The sequence below is a fragment of the Anabrus simplex genome, chromosome 2 (assembly GCF_040414725.1).
Source record: "Anabrus simplex isolate iqAnaSimp1 chromosome 2, ASM4041472v1, whole genome shotgun sequence".
NCBI classification, from domain to species: domain Eukaryota; kingdom Metazoa; phylum Arthropoda; class Insecta; order Orthoptera; family Tettigoniidae; genus Anabrus; species Anabrus simplex.
In genome coordinates this window covers 1,173,489,053-1,173,508,562 of record NC_090266.1, presented here as the reverse complement: position 1 = coordinate 1,173,508,562, position 19,510 = coordinate 1,173,489,053, and the positions used below count along the sequence as shown (strand labels likewise).

The following is a 19,510-nucleotide window of genomic DNA, read 5'->3' as shown; positions in this document are numbered from 1 at the left end:
CGTTGTCAAGCCAGAGGGGACGTGCGGGCAGGCAGTACCGCCTCCTCTGCGTGTTTCGTTCATGCTCGATATCTCGTACTTCACTCTCTCCACCTCCCCTTCACTCTTCAGATGTGCACACGTGTTTGTGTGTCTAATGGATGTGACCAATGAGAGAGAATGTGTAAGCAGGCACTGGGCGGTTCTGAGGGTTGTACTGATTTCTTGCCTGAAATGAATATTTCTGGCCAGGAGATACTAAAGTTCTAGAGTGTACGAATACTTTTACGAGGTGCGTAATGTCATACTCAACCTGCACAATCAATGACCTAGACCTCTTGATACAATGAAATGGGGCAAAGGTGTCCAGGCATTACGTGTCGTTCTATATTAATCCATACAGCCCCCGTGCATATCAATATATTTATCCAGAGACGCCATGAATGTGTAAATAGTCGGTATTTTCAAGTGTACGAATACTTTTTCGATTATCTGTATCCATTAAATTACTTAATTTCATTCCTTTCTTTACAACACTTCTACGATTCAACAGTAACATTTTGATGTCATCCGTACTTGACTTCCAGATCGCTGTACCCTTATCACCACTCCGTACACCGCCCCGTTTCCCTGAATGTACCTCCCTATAACCCTTCCGAACAAATTTCCTAACTTATACGTACCACTGCGGTTTAAGTGAAGGCCACATGAGTGCAGATCCTTATCTCCGACCCACCCATTAGGATCTGGAAATCTCACTCCCAGTTTCCCCACACACCCACTCCATAGTCTCGTTTAAATACACAATCACCTTCCAGTCAGTATCCCTCCCAAAGCAGGAAGTTTATGGTCGCCCCTAGTATTCATCTGACTTCACGACATTCACGTTAATTTCATTATAGTCGTTCGAAGAATTCCTTTTTTATATTTGGATGAATGAATCGCGCTTACGTTACATCCCTGGAGTTCATTACCATCACCAGTAAGACAATGAGACAAGCAATAAGGCTCTGACATGATCATTACTTGGTCCTGTAACAAAAGCCCTAAATCTCTGTTGCACAAGAATTCCAAGGGATGCTTCACATCATCCTAGATGACACAAAACAACGCAAAGTAATACATGGAAGTACCAGTTTAATGTATACTAATAGGAATTTTCTCTGTAAAACCTGAGTACTTACTGCAACGGGGTCTTGAATCCAGTACATAAACTTAAGACTGCTATTTGTAAATGGTCCACGATTTTTCAGTACTGAAGAAGAGACTAGTTGCTAGCGAACTGTACTAGTCTGCTAAATTCACATTAGAAGTTGATAACAGAACACATTACAAAATCTTTGTGAGGAAAAATATGTTATGAGGAGACGCTTACCCGAGAGCTGCGGGATGCTTTGGGATCCAAGTATGTTTTCAGCTTATTGAGGTAGTGAGCTGGAGGATCCTTTGCTTGGACTCTCTCCTGCAACAGAAAACACGTAAGGTTTACACCAACAAGAAAGCACTTGCAGCAAAGCAACTGTCATTAGGAGGAACAGCGTCAAATAAATCGCTTCGTTAGCAACAAGCCTAAATATTCGTAGTGTATTCAGACTGAATAAGCTGCCTTAATTTAGTACACAAGTACGAAGCGACTCGACTCAAGTCAATATCAAAGAGATACAGTATGTGGCTGTCATTCGGACAGGCTTCAATTTCTTATCTAGTCTCGTATATTCACATTATCGACTCAAAAACCGAAATAAAACTTATATCAGGCTAAAAACATGGTTTGTCAATGATAATTCGTTAGTCAAAACCATACAGGCACGAAGATTTGATATGAATGTGCCGGCATCGAAAAACGGGTGAACCAGTTGTATTCGAACACATAGGTAGGATGATGCTCATCGTTTGTTTGCGATGCACGGAAAAGTCTCAGTGACGGCATACGACTGGTCAAGTGCGTTAGTCTTTTTCCTTGTGTATCTGTGGTGGACATGGGTAGGAGTGCAGAGTTAAGTACGGAGCTTAAGAACACCATACTTAAACTGGCACAAAGGATTTTCATTAAGAAAGATTGGACAGTTGGTCAATAGAACACATTCTACGGTTCAATGTGATTGATCAATTTAAATACAAAGGCACTATTAACAACACGCAAAGAAAACCCAGGATAAAGTGTTTAACTGAAAGGGAAGAACGGTTTGTTGTTTGGCTGATAAAGTCAGATTCCAAAATAAGTGCACCAGTATTAAGGCAACTCACGCAGGAACGAACTGGAAAGATTAGCAACTCCACCATCCATCGGATCCTGTATCAGCATGGGTACTATGGAAGAATCCCTCGGAAAAGGCCATACGTAAGTAGAAAAAGACAGACGGCGTAGACTGACATTCGCTAAGGAACATATAAATAAGGAGAAAAATTCTTGAATGATATCTGATCTGACGAGAAACAAATAAACCTTTTCGGGTCAGGTAGCATCCACATAACATGGAGAAAAATTGATACGGGCAACGATGTGGGAAACACTCTCCCCACTGTAAAATGTAGTCGTGGGTCTGCAATGCTTTGGGGCTGTATGTCAGCCAGAGGTGTGGGTAACACACATTTCATTGACGGAATAATGGAAAGGAGGGGGTATAATGCAATCCTGAGGGCAAACGTGAAGCAAGAGTATCGGAAAAAATGGGGATGCCACCCGTTTATGTGTTCCAGCATGATAATGGCCCAAAACACACTGCAGACATTAGTACGACATGGTTGATGTGGAACATTCCTAAGCAGTTTACAACATCTCCCCAGTCTCCGGATTTGAATCCTATCAAACATCTTTGGACTACATTGAAGATGCAACGTGTGCGTACGAAGGAGGAAATTAAAAGTGTGATCCTTCAGGAATGGCAGAAAATCAGCTCGGACGTGTCCAAGAAGTTGGTGTATTCTATGCGGCGACGGCGTCGGGCAGTTATAAAGGCTAGGGGACATTCCACTAGATACTAGCAAGTTCCAGGAAACCTTTTTTTGTTTATTTGAAGTGTTCAATTTGCTTGTAAGAATAGGAAAGATACAAGATCATGGGCGCACTTTTCTTTATTAGAAGCTGTATGTTTTGTTAAAATGGTTGGTAACAGACGTAGATGTTGAATGTGTGTTCAATGAATAAAATCCTTCTCAGTTCATTATTTTCTGGTAGTGCGTTGAGGTACTAAAGCAAACAGCCCGTACGAATAGAATAGGCACATACTGTATGTTACAAACAATTTTAAGCCAGACGAACAGGTACAAAGAACACGAAGTAGCTCCCACGAGCTAACGGCCACCTTCTGAAATCATGTCATCAGTTTTGCTAATAGCAACAGCAGGGCCAGAAATCAGACACAATAAAATGTGTTCAACGTATTTCCACGTGCTATATTCGCACAAATATCTACACTGCTAAAAGAAAGGGAGATGGGGAAAAATCCTTCGAATAATATGTTGCCACTACAGGGTCTGCTAAAATCCCATTCTATTGCTCCGAGATGACAAAGTTCAGTTCACGTGGACATGACGCAATCTCGGAAGGCACTGGTGGGGATATTTTTGTGTGCCGACTTTTTCCACACAGGAAGTGTTCGCGGAGGGAAACATCAATGTCGTCCATGAACAACTACAACAAGGGATGTTAGCAGCCCGTCGGAACAGGCAGCAGATTACAAGTGAAATATGCCAATCAAACCGCGACAGGACACATAACGTCCTCTCAAACTGGAGGATACCATGCAGCCCGTAGAAAGTGGACGAAAGAACATCGTGGTTGGGGCCCCGCTGAATAGAGATCAATGATGTTCTCTGACGAGTCGTGATTCGGGGTGGAGCCGGATAATGTACGTGTTCTCGTCTTGAAGGAATGTGGAACTTGAAACAACTTAAGCAAGAAATATCCCGATATGGTGGTGGACTGATTGTGTGGGCATGAATCATAATTGGTTGACATTCGGCTCTCTATATCTGAAATGGCAATTTGACAGTTCCAAAGTATACAGACATCCGACCTGTTGTCCCGACATATGCAGGTGCCATCGATGACCTTTTTCTACTGATTTAAGGTCACTAACACATCGAAGGTTTTCGGCAACGGAAGGATGGTAAACTACTAGGATCGGGAAGGTAGCAGCAGGGCCTTAAGGTACAGCCCCATCAATTTGCCTGGTGTGAAAATGGGAAACTACGGAAAAACCACCTCCAGGGTTGCCGACAGCGGGATTCGAGCCCACTATCTCCCGAATGCAAGCCCACAGCTGTATGACCCTAACCGCTCTGCCAACTCCCTCGGTAGGAGATATATTTATTTTCATGGATGACAATATTCGTCCACACAGAACCGCATTGGTTGACAACATGCCGGGAGAGGAAGGTATTAAATGTATGTAGTAGCCAGCTTGCTTACTGGACTTACGACCGATTAAGCATGTCTGGGATACATTAGACAAACTCAATGTAGCCTAGTCCAGGAACTCCCACAACTAGTGCACATCTGGAGATTGCCCTGATGATTGAGTGGCAACTTGTCCTCAAACAGTTCATTGATAATCTAAGAGTTCATGCCATGCGGGTGTGGAGTAGCGTTGGCCGTTTGAGGAGACCATACTACATAAATAGAGGGCAGTTGCGGTAGTGTTCGTGTTCGTTTCTTTTTCACTGTTCTGTTCATACACCTATTACCATATCCTGCTTTACGTCTCGTGAACGCAAATAAAGAGCCCATACATGCATATACAGATAGTCGCAAAAGCATCCATCCACCTGTTGGTGTGATGAACCTTTTGATAAAAGGATATCCAAATGCCTTCACGAAGCCCCGAAGACAGTATCTAGCATAGTAACATTAAGGCGGAATATATTATGTGTACCTCTGTTTCTGTCAATCCAGTAATGCAGTATTTTTTGTTAGAAATAGCCACCTATTGATGTTCAGCCACAGAAATGGTGATGTAATCAACTAAGGATCATCCCATTCAAGTGGCACTAAACACATACAAGATATGGGCAGTTATAATATTTTTATGTATCTCAATTCGTTGTGAACATACAAACGGAACATTTTATTTAATAAAGATGGCAAAATGTGAGAGTAAACGAAGTTTTCAAGCCACTGGGCTGGTCACGAGTTACAGGTATCTCCAGCACCAGTTATATCCTAACCTTACTGCCTCGTGATCTATGGATATGTATTACTCGCGAAACTCTTGGGTGATACCTGGATTCCCCAGTGCTGAATCGGTAGACCTCGGCAATCTTCGAGATTCGTATTGGCAACCTTTGAACACAAACTATGAATCGCCGTGAAACATCTGACGTACACTTTACGTACTAGTACTGTTTTTGTTCACACAGCAAAGCCAAAATATAGAATTCATTTTAAGAACAAGATTCGTATCGAGAAATGTTATATAATGTGTGTGTGCACAGCTGTTGGCTTAAGATAACAAAGGTTTAGAAAATTCCTATCGATCGGTCGTACTACAGATGCAATTCAGATTTCATTTCCATTCAGTTGGCAGTATTACCGGAACCGGGCTAGCTCCCTCCTTACTCCTCACCCCCGTACAAAGAAGTACAGTATCACTTAAAAGTTTCGCGAGTAATACACATCCAATCATCTGAACGCACGATTCTTTTTTGCTTGTTTAAAGGGGCCTAACATCGAGGTCATCGGCCCCTAATGGTACGAAATGAAATAACAAAAAATTCAAATTCATCCACTGACCAAAATAAAATAAAAAATGTCATGAAGAATGAATGGATGGACATGAACCCTACAAAAAAAAAAAAAAACAGTGGATCAGGCTCAAAAAGAAGGTAGTTAATCAGAGTATTACTGACCAAGGGACCATTTATAAAGCACAATGATGCTTGATGTCTGAATGGGTGCTAAATTCACGTCTAAGGCCCCACAGAATGGTACATGTCGCGAGTAAAGTAGAACCACGGTATTTGTCATTTTGGGGTACTGATCAAAAGTAGCGAAGACTCACGGTGGTCCACACAAGATGGTACTACTCACAGGTATTGCAATTTGTACAGGGAACGCAGACCTATGGTGTTTCTCACACAATGGCGCCACTCATAGCCAACGCAAACCGGTAAGGTTCCTCACCTAGGTGTACTAGTCACGGGCGCCGGTATTCCCATGGTGTTCCTCACATAGTGGGTACCAGTCTCAGGCAACGCTGACCCACGGTGCCGCTCATATAGCGGTACAACTCACAGGCTACGCCCAGACCCGCGGTGTTGCCCGCATGGGTAAAACGCACGGGTACTGGAATCCACCAGGCCACGCTTTTTACTGCAACTAATCACAAACCTATTTCGTACCAACTTAGTGATACTACTCGCAAGTACATGCAACCCATGGTGTTCCCCGCATGATGGTACGAATCAAGAGTAGTTTCATGGTTCTAATTCAATCATCCGTTGGTCGCCCTTTGTAGTCGCCTCTTACGACAGGCAGGGGATACCGCGGGTGTATTCTACATGTGCGTCCCCCACCCGCAGGGGGTGAAACGCACGATTACCTGCTGCCACAGTCTTAGTATTAAGGCGCAGTCACCGGTTAAATCTATCAGATGGGAATATAATCTCCGAAGTGTAGTGCAAGCGCACGCTTTGCAATTATAATAAAGAAGCTTTCTCGGTTCCTTTGGCTACATCGGCCTGCACCTTCGGAGAGTGTTTTAAGGCGGATAGGACCCAAGAGGAGAAAAGAGTGCGTTAATACACGTCTAATGTATACGGGGACATATATATATATATATATATATATATATATATATATATAAATAATTTTGTAGACTGATACCGTATATCCTTTGTGACGGAGATTGAGCGTCTACCTCAGCAACGTCTAGTGAATATAGTGTCATGTGTCTTGTGTTGTTGCCTCAGACTGTAACTAATAGAGAAGTACTCATTTAAAATTGAAATGTTCGGAAAGATTCCACCTCGATATGAGTTTCTCTGAGGAAGAGTAATACGGGTCATCCATTTGGATATTCCGTCATTACGTGCTAAACAGTATCCGTTCTTAGCAAAAATTACCGATAACTCAAATATAATTATAGTCACACCCCCAGTCTTAAAATGCAATAATTCGCGCTAACCTGGATAGTCACTTGATTATATGAACTACTTCATTCATCAACAGTGGTTTTACAACGTGTATTTTATAGCAATGATACGAGGGACTAAGCGACTCGCTTCCCTTGTTTATTGCATTCAACCATTATATGCAAAGTACATCAGTTTCTATTTATTCACATATTCCTTCGGTAGTGCTGCAACGCCACCATTCGCATAGTCCACATCACAATACAAGATCTTGAGGATTCTTTAAAATTATCTAGAAAACACTCAAATCTCTCAATGTAAATTTGACTAATATTTAATGTGCACCTCTAATACTGCACACGACTGAAAATACATATTTTACATCTCATATGCAGTCAGTAATGAAATAACCCATTCAAAGTACAAAACATCCGTTGAAAGCAACTGCTCCTTACCCAAAAAGACACGACGCGACAGTGGAAATGCTGGGGACACTTCCGAACGATCAGCGAGGACGCCCAAACTATTAAAGTAGGTGTTCGATATGCCCACCATTTGCTCTCAGACATACCTCACAGCCACGAATCCATGATGCCCGAACACGTGCGAACGCTTACCGGTCGGTCCGTATGGATTCCGCAGCTGCAACAATACGTTGGCGGAACTCATCTTCCGTGCCGATTTCACTTCCATACGCCAATGATATGACTCCATAGGTAAAATTCCAGGGAATATAAATCAGGAGACCGAACTGGCCACTTAAATGATCCATTGCGCTCCATATCTAACGGCGAGGAAATGTACGGTGGAGGTACTCACGTACACCGTGTCTCACATAACGTGCACCATCACGACGAAAGTACAGTCGCTTGAAGAAAGAATAGGCACACTCTTGATAACGGTTTTGGCCAAGCCATAGTGGCAAGTTTACACGAGAAGCATAACAGCAGTACCAGAGATTATTATTATATATATTACGAGGTTAACCTACCCATTCCCCAGAGTTCCGTGCCCTGAGATGTAACTTTAGTCTACGAACAGAAAAAAATGGGAATACGCCAGAGAGAATCGGAGTTAAGAGCCGCCTGTCAGCTGGTCAGCTGCATGGGTAGAGGCACTGGTTTGACCGACAGTGTAGCGACTGGGAGCTGGTGTAGGTTCAAATCGTCCCCAGCGAGCTGAATCTCTTTTTTTTAAAATTTCATAATATGAATTCCTCGTTGCTAGGAGAGATGTGGACGTTACCGTACACGGAGAGTATAGTATTTATTAAGAATATATTTTATTCATTCCTAGATTTTGTCCTTGCACTCGAGGACTAAACAAGAAAGAAATATATACCTTGAGAATTAACATCCGTTCTACAAATAGAACGAACCAGAAAGAAACGGACCAACAGCAATCAGTATGGGGTCTGCCGAATCTCGAAATCTATACCGCTTCAAGTTGATTGGGCAAAGAAGCAGCGAGGGTCCGGAAGAACCCCTCCTAGACGGGCAGTTTCCCAAAGGTTGAGCACCAATGTCCACAGCTCTCCCTTCGAACTTATACGACTACTGTGTTCCCGCAGAGTCCTTTTGTTAGACCCCAGATATTCTGAATGTTGTTTAGGCCAGGACTGTTCGGTGACCAAAGTATCGCCTCGATCCTTGCCGCCTACGAAGTAAAGAATCGCTGAACTGCCTTTAAAGTATGAAGTCTGTTATTATGCTGCTGGAAGCTAACACGCTGTCGTTCGGGATAAAATATATCCAATGTTGGATTGAACTAGAGACTCAAGACCTGTTCGTAAATCTCTGCGTTGAGAGTTTCTGGAATTATCAACAGCATCCCCGCACTGTGTGAGGTACAAAACCCAGCAATATACGTTAAAACGACCAATTTTGTGCGAGGTGGCAACCTATTTAGCCCACCTATTTAGCATTATACTGAGCGTTGGGTTCACGATATGTTCGGTCCCCCACCCTCACCATCTACACACGCAAACGTTACTTCATGAATGAGTTGGTCCGCGGACAAACGGACCTTCTTAGCGGCGACGTAATTTCGGAGTCGCGCATCTGTAATTCGGTTACGTGCAGTCTACGCCGCACCAGGAAATGAAGGTAGTCGGTTTCGGAGTAGGCTTATGTCTACAGGTGGCCACGGCTCGTCCGTGGTCCGACAGCCCTACACTCCGACCGACCGACCGACCGACCGACCGACCGACCGAGCGAGCGAGCGAGCAGCGGAGCGGTGGCCGCGGCTCTGCCGTGGCTCTACGCCTTTGCATTCGGGAGGAGGAGAGGGGCTGGTCCCCACCGTCGGCTGCCCTGAGAATGGTTTTTCATAGTTTCCCATTCTCCTGTACTAAGGCGAATGCCGGGACAGTTCCTAGTATAGGCCGTGACCGCCAACCCTCTCACATTCGCCGCAAATCATCTTCTCCAATACAAATTCTCTGGTCTGAGAGACGGCGTCACTGCTTAAGTGGCCCGCTTCGCCCTTCAAGGAAAGAATGAAAACATTGAGGCGTAGTAGTAGTAGTAGTAGTAGTAAATTAAGACTAAGCCCATGGAAAACAGCTGAGATAAAGGGCTTCGTTCTTCTTTAGCGCTACTAGAAGACCTTGCTTTGTAACAGAAGTGCGGGCGGCCTGCTGGATGTCTCCCTGCTTCTTTAGGATGTTCCCGATAAAGGTTAGCCGATCGCGTAGCAGTAGAAGCGGGAACATCTGCCCTACAACTGGCTTCTGCTGCCGGAGGTTCGTATTTCATAGCAAAACACAAAAGACTGGAATGACTAACGTGTCTGTATCTGCGGGTATCTACCAATTCCTCAGCCGTCTACGCCACCTGGCACTGGTACAAATCTACTTGTTATATATCATTTTACTTAACTTGGGCGTTGCCTACGAGATACGTAAGGCCGGGAAATACAGCACACTAGACTCGGCCTCGAGATACTTCCGACAAGCGCCGCTAGAGTTCTCTTTGCTGAGCTGTCTCGCCCACTCATTACAACACGTTCCAGTACGAAAACCTATAAAAATTCATTAAAACTAGCAATTTCAGAAGACACCAAACAGATGTGAGATAAAAAAGGTAGACCAAGAGCAGTTGTATGACTTTCGACAACGTATTTCTTACACTTTGCTTAAACGAAATAAGGAATTCACGAAAGAAGCAGATAAGTCTATTATCGAGTTTGTCACTTCTTCCCGTTTTCTCTAATTCTGCCTCAGTGTATCCGATAAACTGATCGAGATTGCGGTCAAAAATAACTTTGGGTTTAATCGCCATCTTATAATTATCAGCTATCCTACCTTTTCTTCCACACATCTCATGTTGCGACATTCGTATTGAAGCCGCTGTTTGGAGAGCGATGTTATGCCCATTTCGCCATTAGAAAATCCTATATAATTTTAGCATCTTCTGATGTGGTACAGTTAGACAGTGCAAGGATCTCAAATCTGTAGCCGGTAGGTGCTTTTCTATACCAGAGGGCGCAGATTTTAGCGCCGTTCCTCCGTATTTCACTTTTTCTTCCCGTAAGATTCAGTTTGTTCTATCAGGAATAAAGCTCCTAAATTATCATTTGTACCATTATTTTGAATTTGGTTTACATTTTGGTCAGGTTCAGATACCTTAAATCATTTTTCTGGTTTCATTACCGTATCCTACACTGACTGACAGAGCAAATGCAACACCAAGAAGGAGTGGTTCGAAAGGGATGAAAGTTGGGGAAAAAACAGAGACGGCACGGACGAATAATCGAATAATTGATGTTTATTTCAAACCGATATGCAGGTTACACAATGCGCACGGCATCGACTCAGTAGGATGTAGGACCACCGCGAGCGGCGATGCACGCAGAAACAAGTCGAGGTACAGAGTCAATAAGAGTGCGGATGGTGTCCTGAGGGATGGTTCTCCATTCTCTGTCAACCATTTGCCACAGTTGGTCGTCCGTACGAGGCTGGGGCAGAGTTTGCAAACGGCGTCCAATGAGATCCCACACGTGTTCGATTGGTGAGAGATCCGGAGAGTACGCTGGCCACGGAAGCATCTGTACACCTCGTAGAGCCTGTTGGGAGATGCGAGCAGTGTGTGGGCGGGCATTATCCTGCTGAAACAGAGCATTGGGCAGCCCCTGAAGGTACGGGAGTGCCACCGGCCGCAGCACATGCTGCACGTAGCGGTGGGCATTTAACGTGCCTTGAATACGCACTAGAGGTGACGTGGAATCATACGCAATAGCGCCCCAAACCATGATGCCGCGTTGTCTAGCGGTAGGGCGCTCCACAGTTACTGCCGGATTTGACCTTTCTCCAAGCCGACGCCACACTCGTCTGCGGTGACTATCACTGAAAGAACAGAAGCGTGACTCATCGGAGAACACGACGTTCCGCCATTCCCTCATCCAAGTCGCTCTAGCCCGGCACCATGCCAGGCGTGCACGTCTATGCTGTGGAGTCAATGGTAGTCTTCTGAGCGGACGCCGGGAGTGCAGGCCTCCTTCAACCAATCGACGGGAAATTGTTCTGGTCGATATTGGAACAGCCAAGGTGTCTTGCACATGCTGAAGAATGGCGGTTGACGTGGCGTGCGGGGCTGCCACCGCTTGGCGGCGGATGCGCCGATCCTCGCGTGCTGACGTCACTCGGGCTGCGCCTGGACCCCTCGCACGTGCCACATGTCCCTGCGCCAACCATCTTCGCCACAGGCGCTGCACCGTGGACATATCCCTATGGGTATCGGCTGCGATTTGACGAAGCGACCAACCTGCCCTTCTCAGCCCGATCACCATACCCCTCGTAAAGTCGTCTGTCTGCTGGAAATGCCTCCGTTGACGGCGGCCTGGCATTCTTAGCTATACACGTGTCCTGTGGCACACGACAACACGTTCTACAATGACTGTCGGCTGAGAAATCACGGTACGAAGTGGGCCATTCGCCAACGCCGTGTCCCATTTATCGTTCGCTACGTGCGCAGCACAGCGGCGCATTTCACATCATGAGCATACCTCAGTGACGTCAGTCTACCCTGCAATTGGCATAAAGTTCTGACCACTCCTTCTTGGTGTTGCATTTGCTCTGTCAGTCAGTGTACTTCTCAATATAAAGACCGTTTTCCGTAATCTGACATTTGAAATCTCATCAGTATATATTTAGATTTAACATAGATACGCGTAGCCTTCCCTTGACATAGAAACGCGACTTGTAGGTACTTTTTTGTTTGTGGGTAACGTTGATCAGTTATATGCTGAAGATATGGTATGTTCATCGTTATCTGAATCAGAAAGTTTACTAAATTTTGATGGCAATACGTCATTTCTTGGAGCTGGAGCCTTACTGCGTTTGACATTTTTCTGTTGTGAACAGGATATACACTAAAAACAGAAGGAAATTCGTTAGGAGGAATTCGCTTGATTATATGCTTATACTGAAATCTGATGTTTGAAAATGCAAGCTACGTACTCGTGTCTCGAAATAGCTTGCCTGCATTTCTCTCTTAAGCCGCACTCAGAAGGAAAATTATGGAACGCCACATTTTCTTGCTTTTTAGCGGTATCCGAAGTAGATAGAGGTACACAACAGTCCACCATGTTTTTAACCTCACGGACACTCACCGACAGAAACAATCCGCACAATAAATTGCATAAAATCAACACAACATCACACTTACTCCGTACATCACAATGTTAAAGTCCGCCAAGAGCAGAACAGAAACCTAACATCTAGCGGCCAAACCGTGAACACGGTCGAGTCGTCTTTTCAGCGGCAAATTAGTAGCTATGTCCCGGCCTTGTATATCTCGGAGGCAACGACTTGGGACAGTTAAACCTACAGGCTGTGTCAAATGGAAATCCGTTTCCGTTGTGGCGATTTTTATGAAGAGAAATATTTTGGCCTGGCGCAAGTGATATTTAAAGCGAAACGCTGAAGTGTAGCGAATCAGAAGGTGGAAAAACACGACATTATAGCAGCGGCTAGGTTGGAGAATTCTGAAGTAGCCTCTCGAGGCCGAAACTCTTCCTAAATGCCATTAAAATTACAAATAGTATTTCTTAATTTGACGGATTAATAAGACCTAATGTGAATCTGAATTCCTTACATTCGGTCACTCGACTGCCCAGAATATCCGAATAACGTTAGCCATCCAGGCAAAATGTTTTCAGAAGCGTATGAACTGTACTCTATGGACTCCCGCATGCACAGATGTGCCTGCGAGGAACTTACAGGTCAGGCGCACACACTGAACTGTAGGTAATACTGGAACGCTGACTGTATGGGAGCGAAGTGCGGCTTCAGGCGCGACTAGCTGTACGACATGGAGGCATGACTGACGTGTACGTACATGCGACGAGGCATAGCGAATTTTAAACATTTAAGCGGAATGTCTCTTGCAAATTTCACCTCATTTGCGGTGAAATATATCTTTCAGAAGATTAATAGCAATTTGAAACCGAAAATGGCTAGGAATATTGGGGAAAATGGAAATATATTCTAGGCCTGATTATTCTCAAACATTTTTAAGAGATCACAATACAGTAAATACGTATATCTACACTAAAAAAAGTACCAAACCCCTGGCGCAACAGCCTTGAAGAGCCAGGGCCTACCAAGCGGCCGCTGCTCAGTCCTAAGACCTGCAGATCATGGTGTCGTGGGGTCAGCATGACGAATCCTTTCGGCCGTTATTCTTGGCTTTAGAGACCGATACCTACACTAAGAAGGCAATAAAATAGACACCATACAAACGAAACATATGCATACAAAATTATAGCCTAGTGATTTTAGACGGGAAATATCTGCGAATGATGGTCAATTGAAAATACATTGTAATCAGTTTTGAACCAAATTTATTATCAGGACAAAGGCAGCATACGTATGCGTGTATATATTCATACACAATACACAACTTCATATTGGGATATACACTTAATAAACAAAATAATCAATCACTACTGATCTGCATTTAAAGCACCCGCCGAGGTGGCAGATTCCCTATCAGTTTTTCTTTAGTCTTTTCTGAAATGATTCCAAAGAAGTTGAAAATATATCGATCATCTCCCATTTTTAGAGTCCAATCTATCCTTCTCAAAGCTATAACCCATTTTTTAAATATTTCCGGACGTTTCTACGGAAATCCACAATTGTTGTTGTTTGTCCAACCCTTGTCCCGTTTCGCTAGGGGTCGGGTATGAGGAGAGATGAATCTGTCGTGGCGGGTTTTTATGACCGGATGCCCTTCCTGACGTCAACCTCACCAGAGGAGTTAATGAGATGAAATGAATGACGTGATATATGATAGTAGGGAGAGGGTGAAACCCGGTGCCGGCTCATAGCCTACTCCTGTCGAATAGCACCAAGGGGTCTGCTCAAGGTTTAACGTCTCTATCCGACGGACGAATCACAATCAACAGCGTCCTATGCCCTCACTCCATATGAGCACTGCGGAGAGATTTGGAATTTAGTCCAGGCTTTTGGCACGCAATCTAGTGATTCGAAATTGTATACCACCACCTCCCCTACCCTGCCGGCCAACATTCTGATGGTGAATTGTTTTCGACCAACGGGACTCGAACCGGCAAACCTCGGTGTCAGACCGTTTAGACTTCAGCGCCTTAACGATCATCTATAACAATATCATTCTGACTATAACCTATAAAACGTACGACATTTAATATGCCAGAATATCATGTAACGCTGATTCTCCACGAGCAGGTAAAACGGCGCTGTTCGCCCGCCTGAACGCTCAAACTTTTTGCCTATTCTACACGAGCGGTTGAATTGACGCCTGTAAACAGCGCCAAAAACGCCGGCGAGACGCGCAGCCGTTCTCCACCAGCGATAAACCCGCCATACTGTAATGATGGGTGTCGTACAAATAGGTTGTGTTGTCGGAGCTGTTAAACTACAGTTGTTAGCAATATTAAAAAGTAAACCTGGTAAGAAAAGACGTTGATGGACTCACCCTGCGTTATCGAATCGGCTCACCACTGGACAATTTCATTTGAAGTTGTGCGAACATAGGAACTATCCGGAAATGTTTTTCCAATATTATAGAATGTCAGTTGCTTCATTCGATGAGCTGTTTGAACTTATTAAGTTGCGTATTACTAAACGAGCGAAGTGGTAGTTTAGGGGAAGTCCTGAAATGTAATTCTCAAATATTTATATTTGTAGTGGTCTTATCAATAAATATTACATAAATCATGTTATATAGAATTAAATTTCCGATCATTTATGTCTCTTACATGTTTACCGTACCGGCTATGGTAACAGACATTCATGAATTTATATTTTTTGTTGCTAAGTCCATATCAACGCCGAACCAGGAGAAAATGGGTTAACAGAATATGATGAAAATCGGTACATAGAGTCGGGGAATAAGAAACTACAGTCTAAGCTATAAACAATTTTATTCACCCTGGATGAAACTGCAGTTTAGGAAAAGGCACCTAAAATGTATTTTTTAATACGTACAATAAGTTATTGGTCCTATCGAAAAGTACTCCATAACAAAAGTTGGGGATAATGCAATTTCCGATCATTTACGTTTTATTGCCAAAGACCGTAGCCGTGTTGAAACACCGGATCCCGTGAGATCTCCGAAGTTAAGCAACACTGGGCGTGGTCAAGATTGGGATGGGTTGCCACAACGGATCCCGTGAGATCTCCGAAGTTAAGCAACACTGGGCGTGGTCAAGCTTGGTATTGGTTGCCACACGCTGTTGGTGGGGGTAAAGGAATGGAGGAGCGGAAAAGAACTGGCCACTCTACCGCACGTAAACTCTGGCTCAGGCACACCTCTGCGGAGGTTCGAACCTGCCTTCGAGCAGAATACACCCTTACCTTTATGTTTTATTCAGTTTCACCACACCGACTATGATAAGAGTGGTACTTCAGAGTCGGAAGAAAACTAAATGTGAAGGCCTACTATATCAAAAGCGCATAACATTCATCAACAATAACATTATATTGACCGTTGTTTGTTGTGATGTTCTTTGTCTCTTATGCTGCCACTCAGCTCCGATAGATGGAATTACTGCTGCGTACAGAGTATAACAGCCTGACTGAATATTGGCGGGAAATAGCTGGTGAGTTAGAAAACGCTCATCTTTAGCATTCCATTCCTCTGGTTCATACATTTCCTGATACTGCTGGTACGTAACGCACTGGTTCATCATAGTATTGCAGCTATTCCATCCCTACTCTGACGCGCTGTTTTGAATGAGCAGTGTGCACATTTAAGGTAAAGGCTCACTTAGTAGTAGTAGTAGTAGTAGTAGTAGTAGTAGTAGTATGACCCGGTCTAGAATGACAATTTAGGTCTCCAAATTATAGCACCACAATTCACTAAATAATTCAAAATTCAACTATGAAAAGAGCCGTTTCTTAAGAAAAGCTTCTTCCGATTCACTTTTATTAAATCTATATTCATTTATTCCAAATTAGCCGTGAATAGGGGCTTTCTCCTCTGGCTTTGAGGATGAATTTGCCTCCAAGTCAGATAGTTTCTTCCCCCGCCAATGTAGTGAATTGAGATTTTTCAGATTCATTGTGTATTGCTAGGAAACGGAGTAGTAAAAGGGCATAGTTTATGCCCTGGGACTCTCCACTATTCGACCCTGCCCCCCCCCCCCGAAAAAAAGACGAAGAGTGTTCACGGATCACGATTGCCTGCGGCTTCGTCACTCCAGCTCTGAAAATTTGGATTGTTAGATCGCCTGCGTAGTACTGTTCATTAAAATTGAGAAAATGCGTGGTTTTTCATTTGATCGAGTGTTTCATATCAAAAGATTGCTTTTAATCGTGTCATTCCTACTGACATCATTGTAATGACCTATGTTAATTTCAGTTGGGAAAATGACTAAGACAGTCTTTCTGAGGATGTAAAAAAGGCAGGTGGAGATTGAGTGTCTGCCATTATAATGCTCCCCAACTTGATTTTGATTGACGGTAGGCAAGCAGGTCTATTGTTACAATGGATATTCCCTAATACAGTCTTCATATTAGAAAAGACGTTCGGTGACTTCCCCGTCGCGTTTCTAGGGTAACGTTAAGAGCTATGGAACTGAATACAATCTTGCTCACAACATATACACTACCCAACCTAGAATTCTGTATACAATGTAGAATTCCGTAGCGAAGCACAGGTACATCAGCTAGTGAAGAATATACTACACTTCAGGCAATTCCTATCGTGCGACAGAGGCGAGTGAACTGCTCACTACCGCCACGTGGGGAATGATTCGCTGTTCTACCGCTAGCGGGAATGACGCCTCTGCTGGCGTTAAGACCCGCCTGCCCGCTCATGGACGCGTCCACCCGCGGTGTGCAAACCGCCCGTGTAGACAGCTCTACAAGTACCCCATAGTTCCGTTCCGCAAGTGGGTTTGTAGCGGGCGAACAGCGGCGTTTTACCTGCTCGTGGAGAATGAGCCTAAGATATCTCCATAAGCATAGAATACTTAATGACAAGAGCCAAACCGGAAGAAAATAGTAATTATCGTTTTAAAATACCATATTTATAGCTTTGCAGTGAGATAGTGCTTAGACTGTTTACTTGTGGAAACGAAGCTTTTGTGAGTTCACATCTGTTTTCTTCTGCTGCCTCTTAGTGTAACCGTATGCTACACATGAAATAAGAATCTTGATTAAATCACAAATTTGAAGTACGGTCAGATATTACCAAAAGAATCCATCAAACACAACACATTAGCTAACTTCCAGGCTCTGTATAGTACACGAATTTTTTTTCTTTTTTTGCTATTTGCTTTACGTCGCACTGACACAGATAGGTCTTATGGCGCCGATGGGATTGGAAAGGCCTAGGAGTTGGAAGGAAGCGGCCATGGCCTTAATTATGGTACAGCCCCGGCATTTGCCTGGTGTGAAAATGGGAAACCACGGAAAACCATCTTCAAGGCTGCCGACAGTGGGACCCGAACCCACTATCTCCCGATTCACGAACTTTTTCTTGAGCCCTGAACTCCATAGTGCTGAATGGGAACTAGGGCTCAAGAAAAAGTTCGCGTACTATATGTTGTCAACTTTGCCGTACACGAGGGGGCGTGACTAGCCACGGAACAGGAAGCTGTATTCTGGGAGAGCTACCACTGCAGTCAACATTCCAGTATTACCTATAGTTCAATGGGCGCACATTGGGACGCAAGCGAAGAAGCTAACGCAGCGCAGAACTAATTTTTTAATCTAGACAATTCACTGTGTCAACGCAAGTTGAGAGGCCGGCAGGGCGGGAAGGGACGGTTCTGCACCAACTTCCATCTTCCCCACGCAGTGTTTGGAACACAGTTTTCTGCGCACGTGCAACGTAGTTCGTTGCGAAAATACAGGTCTTCTCATATAAACCCAGACCGTCCAGAGGCGTTTTCATTCTCCGAGAATTAACAGCAGTACGAGTTGCGCGCGCACAGTTCTTGACCTTGCAAGGAGCGTGCATGTGTTCGACCTAGTAGTCTCCAGTCTGAATCTCAGTGAGAGAGTTATTTTCGAATGTAGAATTTATTTTAAGTACCGGTACGCGTCGGCTCGACGGGTACGTGATGAATTTCTTCAGTAATTTCCTGGTGAAGTGCCACCTTCACGAGCACAGATTCACGTAACTGTAAATAAATTTGAAGCTACTGGCGCAGTGCTCAATAAAAGGTATTCGCCCATACGAACAGTTTTAACATTGTTTAAAACCTACAAATCCAGCCACGAGAGAGAGATAGTGTGAGTGGTTTCTTGCAGCATTGAATGATCGTTTATTCAACCCACAGCTTGTGTTCTTTTCGGATGAGTCTTGGTTTCATCTTAATGCCGTGTGAACAGTCATAACTCTCGCTGTTGGTGTGCAGAAAATTCTAATGGTGTTTACGAAGTCCCTCGTTGTGATAGGAAGATTGGTGTTTGGTGTGCTGTTAGTGAGCCTATTTTTTCGAGACGACAGTAAATGCAGTGCGTGATTTTTATCTGTGGAGTAAACTGAAAGAACAAATACACATTGGAGGAACTGAAAGAAAACATTACGAATGAAATCAGAAACATTACAATGGCAGATCTCACTCGCATCAGTCAGAATGCGGTTAAAACTTTTTATTTCAATATTAATAATTTACATTTCAAACGTGCTTACTATTCAATATATATAAAAGTACAGCTGACTGCTTGTTGAGAAGTGAAAGTTTTTTGAAGTCCGTATGGCTCACATCGCTTAATTATAGTAATATAGAGAAATATTCATGACTATAAATAACCACCAAAGGTTATGCGGTTATAAGGAAACCCCAAAAACCAATGGCAGCACCAAAACGAGGCGTACTAGGCAAGATGAGGAGTGAGGTAGTTTGCCATTGCTTTCCTCACTGGGTCAGAAAGTACTATTGCAGCACGACTGACCCTATGAGCAGCACCTTTCATAACACTCAGATATACTAGTCGTGCTCTGAATGTCATTAGTCATTA

General features: G+C 43.9%; 1 protein-coding gene across 1 annotated transcript in view; it reads right to left on the bottom strand.

The window, feature by feature from the left end:
* The window catches only part of Frl (formin-like protein), a 477,209-nt gene that overhangs the window by 213,489 nt on the left and 244,210 nt on the right, over positions 1 to 19,510 (bottom strand). The window contains exon 3 of the mRNA XM_067142136.2: positions 1,355 to 1,441. Within this exon, the coding sequence (XP_066998237.1) occupies positions 1,355 to 1,441 (87 nt within the window). The remainder of the gene's footprint in view (positions 1 to 1,354; positions 1,442 to 19,510) is intronic.